The following is a 7,359-nucleotide window of genomic DNA, read 5'->3' as shown; positions in this document are numbered from 1 at the left end:
ACAGTGGCGATATTGGACATGCAGGTTCGAAATCTGAGGTCAAAGAACATTGCATCAATGAAGGTTCAGTGGCCGGGTCAGCCGATCGAGGAGGCGACTTAGGAGACCGAGCAGGATATGCGCAACCGTTACCCTCATCTTTACACCACTTCAGGTATGTTTCTATGCTCGTTCGAGGACGAACGAATGTTTTAAGAGGCGGAGGATGTAACGACCCGGCTGGTCATTTTGAGAATTAACGCCCCGATCCCCTATTAACTGCTTTTCTCATGTTTGTTTCTGCTATTGTGAGTTGCCGTGAAGTTTTGTTTGAGTTTCGGAGTGTTTTGGGACACTTAGTCCCTAAATGAGAGCTTAAGCTTTAGAATTTGGACTATTGTCGGAACAGTGCAAAGTCATCCTCGGAATGGAATTCCGTCAATTCCGTTAGCTCCGTTGAGTGATTTTAGGCTTAGGGGCGTGTTCGGATTGTGTTTTGGAGGTCCGTAGCTTATTTAGGCTTGAAATGTCGAAAGTTGAATTTTCGAAGTTTCCTGGTCGATAGTGAAATTTTGATATCGGGGTCGGAATCTGATTCCGAAAGTTGGTATAGTTCCATAGTGTTGAATTTGACTTGTGTGCAAAATTTGGGGTCAATCAGACATGGTTTGGTTGGTTTCGGCATCGGTTGTAGAATTCTTGAGATTTCAAGTTCATTAGGTTTGGATTGGAGGGTGATTCGTGGTTCTAGCGTTGTTTGATGTGATTTGACGGTTCGTCTGAGTTTGTATGATGTTTTAGGATTGGTTGGTATGTTTGGTTGAGGTCCGGGGGCCTCGGGTGAGTTTAGGATGCTTAACGGAAGTTGAATTTGGACTTAGGCTAATTCTGAAGTTTGCTGCTTCTGGTATTTTCGCACCTGCGGTGAGGAGCCCGCAGGTGCGGCCCGCAGAAGCGAGGAAAGAGGTCGCAAGTGCAGTTTGGGGCACGAAGGCCAATGACCGCAGATGCGGCACAAGGACCACAGAAGCGGGCCGCATATGCGGAGAAGGGAGTGCAGGTGCGGTGCCTAGGGAGTTAATGAAATTCCGCAGATGTGGAGCCCAAGCAGCAGGTGCGGGACCATGAATCGCAGATACGAAAATCGCTGGGCAGATATAGAAAATTTGAGGGTTTGTAAATTCATAACACAAAAATCGAATTGGAGCTCGGTGGGAGACGATTTTTTGAGGGGTTTTGAAGGAGAATCATTGGGTAACGAATTCTAACTCGATTTGGATCATAATACTATAAATTATTGTTGTTTTCCTTTTCTAATTAAGGAAATTGAGGGCAAAATCTTGAAAATGGGAGAAAAGTTCCCCAATTTAAAATTCGAGTTTTGAGTGAGATTTTGGCGTCGGATTTTGGTAATTTTAGTTCAAGTGTGCTCGTGAGTGAAAGGGTGTTCATAATCCATAATTTTCACCCGATTCCGAGACGTGGGCCCGGGGAGGATTTTTGGACGCTTTTCTATTTTCTTACCTTAGCTTCCTTTAGCTAAATTCGTTGTTTGTAGTTATATTTACATTATGAAATTTATTTGATTAGATTTGGGCCACTCGGAGTTGGATACTCGTGGCAAGAGCGTGATTTCGAATTGATTTTGAGCTGGTTCGAGGTAAGTGGCTTGCCTAACCTTGTGTGGGAGAACTCCTCTTAGGATTTTGGTACTGTTGTTATATGAGTGCCGTGTACGTGAGGTTACGAGTGCGTACACGTGCTAATTATTGAAAAACCCCGTTTTCATTAAGTAAATATCTGTGTTTCCTTTTTGTTGAACACTACTTGTATTTAAAGCCTACTGTTTAGCTTAGGAAAGCATGCTTAAGTGACTTAATTGTTCTATCTGCTTAAACTGTTTACTTGAAATTCTGTGCAGCATGTTTAGAATAGAAATCTCTGCTTTCTTGGTACGAACTTGGATAGAACTGTAGATTCTTTCTTGAGACTGTTGTGTTTTTACTTTGGGACTACGGGACGATATCCCGGGAGATCCCCCTGCATGTTTACTTTGGGACTACGGATCGGTATTTTGGGAGATCCCCCTGCGCATTTATAATTGGGACTACGAGACGAGATCCCTGGGAGATCCCCTGTACTGGATATTTACTTTGGGACTACGGATTTGTATTCCGGGAGATTCTCCTACATATTTATGAGTAGGACTACGGGACGATATCCCTGGAGATCCTCTGCACATTTACGTTTGGGACTACGGGACGATATCCTGGGAGATCCCCTATTGCTATCTCTGTGTACTGAGTTATATTTCTGTGATTTTATTCATTATTGACTGTTAGTATTTTAACTAGACTGTCGCATTATATATATATATATATATATATATATATATATATATATATATAAACCAGTATGGCCCTGACCTTTCCTCGTCACTACTCGACCGAGGTTAGGCTTGGCACTTACTTGGTACTGCTGTGGTGTACTCATGCCCTTTCCTGCACATGTTTTTTGTGTGCAGATCCAGGTTCTTCTGCTCAGCCGTTCTATCAGTGCGGCGGGCGATATCAGAGACTTCGAGGTATATCTGCCACGTCCGCAAACCTAGAAGTCCCTCTCTATTCTCCCCTTTAGCTTTAGACTTCCTGTATTTACTTTTGATTAGACATTCTGGAGCTAAAATACTGTGTAGTTTTCTATTGCTTGTGATTTCATGAGATTCCGGGTTTTGGGAGTTTGATTTAGTTTTGAGAGTGTATATTGTATATGGTGAGCGGCATTTTAAACTCTTTTATTATGTTTTACCCGCAACTTGCCAGTTTCGTATTTCATTTCCTTTTTCCGCAATTTTAGGCTTTCGTTGTCATAGAGACTAGGTGCCGTCACGACAGTTCACGGAGGGAGAACTTGGGTCGTGACAAATTTAGAAAATATTATCAACCTAAGTATTTGTGATATGAATAACTACTAAATTATCTTTGTAGTTATTGAAATTAATCATTTATTTATCTGTTAACCCTAAAAAAATATCTGAAAAGATATCAAACACAAAAATACGAGTAAGAAACAAATATATAAAATAATAAACTAACATATAAAATAAGAAACAAAGATAGAAAGTAATAAACCAACATATACAATATTAAACTAACATATAAAATAATAAACTAACATTTAAAATAAGAAACAAACATATAATAAGCTAACATATAAAATAATAAACTAACATATAAGAAAATAAATTAACATATAAAATAATAATATAGAAAATGTATTATCGTAAGTAATAATATAGTAAAAATATTGATAAATATTAATATAAAAGATATTGCAATATATGTAATGATGTTAAGTAATTAAAAAGAAATATACTTTAATTAATATTTTTCAATTTACAGACATCGTCATGGAGGTTTCCCTGTGCATCCGGACCTGCATCTCGAGAGCAACTATTGTTACAGGGCAACCATAGGTCTTCATACATCTGGGATGGGCAGTGTCTGTCCCAGACATTCCGCCCCAAATGTATAGACGATATGTTGTTAGTTCATTAGGGACCACCCACTCCATCCCTGTATAGTTAGACGCCTTCAGGATACGGGTTTCTACAAGATCATAGAGATTGGCCGGTTGCAGTTCGACTGGGCATGGATCACGGCTATGATAGTGGGTGGCGACCGGAGACGCACATATTTCATCTATCCATCGGCAAGGCTACCATCACGCTTGAGGACATGGAGGTTCTTTTCGGGTTGCCTGTTGATGGCTTACCTGTAGCTTACCCGCATGCTCTTAGAGACTATAGGGGATTGCATTACTTGCATATGTTGCAGCGGCTCACCGGTTTCCAGCCAGTGGAGGAGACAGCATTGAGTAGGGCCAGTCGATTGCAACTGACGCCCGTCCGGCATCATTTGGAGATGATGGATGCGGAGATTATGGATGATTCACCGTCGAAGGATATAGACCGGCACACGAGATTGTTGTTGCTGCTAATGTTTAGTGGTGTACTGTTCCCGAACACTTCGGGAAACCTGATCAGTTTGAGATTTCTACATCATCTTGAGCGGCTAGATAATTTACCTGGTTACAGCTGGAGTGCAGTTGTTATAGATTACCTGTAAAGCCAGATGTACCGGGCGTGCATGGGCACCTAGAGAGACGTTGCCGGATTTTTACCTCTGCCGCAGGTGAAAACATAGTCAATTCTTTTTATGATTATAACATACATAGTAAAAAAAAATACCTTAAATTTTACGTCCACAATCTATATTAGGTTTGGGCCTAGGAGCAGTTCCTCCAGTTCCAGCCACCTCTATCGTCGATCACTCCGGATGCACCACCTCCACCGTTTCTCCCTTTAGCTTGGAGGTGGGTTGATAGGCGAGGCTACGGATGTGAGGTCGAGGCTCGACATCATCTCCCCTATTACAGGGATTTGTTAGATTTTCTTGAAGGTGCGCAGGTACATGTATACTTAAGTTCACTTAACCTGGCTTTATATGTATTTCGTTTACTCACAATTCTTGTGTTTAATAAATAGTTCATATGGAGGCCATACAGCGACGCGCCCATAGCTCGTTTGCCCAATTATTGCTCCCGCGGCCGAGCTATGTGGAGCTCTTCTGTCCCACGGATATGTCTCAATATATTCGAGCATCATGCCATCGATCTAGTCCTTCGCCAGTTTGGTCGACCGTAGCTTGTACCTATTCCGCCCACTTGGATCAGGATACATTACAAGTGGGATGATCGTTGCAAGATTGACCAGACATATTTGGCCTGGCTAGAGGCCCAGATTAAGGCTTGGGACCAGAGTATGACCTGATTCCGCCACACCCTCCACCGGAGCATACGGATGGCGAGCATGAGTATATGGGTTGGTATCGTAGTGTTACCTGACTTCTCGTTGGGAATCTCGTTCATTGTGCTGGTGGTCGGTACATTCCATACGCCGGGAGTTATGAGGCACTAGTATGTTATTTGTTATACTTACGTATAACGTTACATTATCCTTCCGTATTTAATATTTTACATGTTATGCAGGCTATTGGCTTACATCAGTTCTACCATTTGGGACTGCGGATACTGCAGCATACCGGCGAGGGAGCGGCAGCTTTGCACATGTTTGGCCATCGAGTTACTGATCTTGCTGCCGAGACATTGAGACGTGCCCGAGATGATGAGCGCTTAGGATACGAGGCTGCATATGTGCCTCCAGAGGAGTACCATCATGGGCCACCAGTGGAGCCTGAATGTGGTAGAGGGGGCAGGCGTGTCTAGAGAGGAAGGAGTGTCCCACGAGGTCGTGGTGGTCGGCGAGGACGAGGTCCCCAGCAACGGGGCGTTGAGGCACTCGTGAAGGATATTAGAGATGATTAGCGGGTGAACACCCTGAGCCACATGATGCTCCTCATGATATGCCGTCATTTAGCCTTCAGGTATCGCCAGGGACTTCGCAGGTGACCCCGTCAGCTCCATTGTTGATCGCGGGCATGTCCACTATGCGACTGGAGTGGGATCAATATTTTCCTGATCCCCCAGAGCCATCGACGATTGCTGATGATCGTTCGACACGAGAGGTGCATAGTGGGCGATGACTGAGTTATGGCTCATCATCCAGGGATGTTGAGGATCTTTCATATACTTCATCTACTCCAGTGCACCTCGATGTTCCGACAGAGCATTGTGGTGCTACTCAGGCGGAGGTTTGTTTGTATTACTATTATTTCTATTTGGTTTTATCTTATTGATTAGTCAGTATTATCTAAAGCATTTTTTTTAAAGACATCGTCATCGCCCGTCACGGAGGCCACATTATGCGATACTGACATGCCGGAGACAGATGCTCCTATGCAGGAGCCCGATGAGACCATGGTATGACCATTAAAAAATTTTTGCTAACACGTACGTTAGAAATTTATATTTCATATAATAAACTATCTTTTTATTCTGTAGGATACTGCTGGATCACCGGCCGCTTCTACCGAGTCTGCCAGCCTTACCGTTGATCATGCTGCAGCGCATCCTCCGGTAAAGAGGCGACGTGATGAGGATGATCCTGATAGCGTAGACGGACGGGATGGGATGCGCCTCAGGCCAGCCAATGCTTTAAAGCATACAGGCTGTGGAACACATTGCCATTTATTATTATTTGTATATATGACAATAAATATATAATAGCAACATTATTTATATTTTACATAATTAGCGCATGTGTTTTATTTCTGATATTGTTTATTAGTTTAACGCTAGAATACAAAAAATAAAACGATAGCTTAACATAACATTTAAATCTGTTACCAGTTAAAGATAATACATGACACGTACAACATAAAAATAAAATAGTACACTCAACGCATCCATGTGTTTGTTTAGTTACTATCGCCCATTATTCTGTGTTTCAACCGCTTAAATTTCTCTTCCAATCTATTTTTTTTTCTTCTCCTTCCTCTTTTAGTTTCTCCTTCACTGCCGCAAGTTGTTCTTGTAATTTAACGATCTGGAGTTCGTATTCACCGGTCAGATTCCGAATGTTTAGCAAACATGATTTATAGTATTCCTGATTAATGGATTCATCATACCATTCTTCAAAACCACATTGATTTTTGTCCTACCAATGGGAGAATAACATGACGATTAACTAACATGGTATATAAAAAGTATTAACAAATATTTTTTTTGTGACGACCCGGCCAGTCGTCTCATGAATTACCGCTCCGTTTCTCCCATTTCTGCTTCTTTATGCTTTGTTATCCGTGTTTTGTGGTATCGGGTTGGTCAGATTGGATTCGGATTGGTTTTGGTGAAGTTTGAGACTCTTAGTCTCTTTTAAGGAAGTTTAAGTTGGAAAAGTCAACCGGATGTTGACTTATGTGTTAGAGGGTTCGAATGTGAGTTGCGATGGTTCGGTTAGCTTCGGGAGGTGATTTATGACTTAGGAGTGTGATCGGAATAGGTTTTGGAGGTCCGGAATAGATTTAGGCTTGAATTGGCGAAGTTGATATTTTGGCGATTTCCGGTTGGTAGACGAGATTTTGGTATAAGGGTCGGAATGGAATTCCGAGAGTTTCAGTAGCTTCGTTATGTGATTGGGGATGTGTGTGCAAAATTTCAGGTCATTCGGACGTGTTTTGGTTGGGTTTTTTATCAAAAGCGGAATTCAGAAGGTTTTAGAAACTAAGGCTTGAATCCGAAGTGTTTTGGTTGATTTAGTGTTGTTTGAAGTGTTTGGATGATTGGAGCAAGTTTGAATAAGGTATTAGAATATGTTTGTGCTTTTGGTTGAGGTCCCGGGGGCCTCGGGGTGATTTTGGAATGATTTCGCAGAGGTTGGAATTTTGTTGCAGCAGCTGATATCGCTGCTTCTGGTATTTC

At 42.1% G+C, this 7,359-nt stretch overlaps 1 protein-coding gene across 1 annotated transcript; it reads left to right on the top strand.

Moving 5' to 3' along the window:
• LOC109218040 (serine/threonine-protein phosphatase 7 long form homolog) lies at window positions 977-4,106 on the top strand. Its single transcript, XM_019382356.1, has 4 exons — window positions 977-1,039; window positions 2,504-2,563; window positions 3,381-3,507; window positions 3,619-4,106. Exons 1-4 carry the CDS (start codon window positions 977-979, stop codon window positions 4,104-4,106), a joined length of 738 nt encoding a protein of 245 aa, XP_019237901.1.

The sequence above is a fragment of the Nicotiana attenuata genome, chromosome 2 (genome assembly GCF_001879085.1).
Source record: "Nicotiana attenuata strain UT chromosome 2, NIATTr2, whole genome shotgun sequence".
Lineage (NCBI taxonomy): Eukaryota > Viridiplantae > Streptophyta > Magnoliopsida > Solanales > Solanaceae > Nicotiana > Nicotiana attenuata.
The sequence above is the reverse complement of the archived record's forward strand: the minus strand, read 5'-3'. Positions and strand labels throughout refer to the sequence as shown.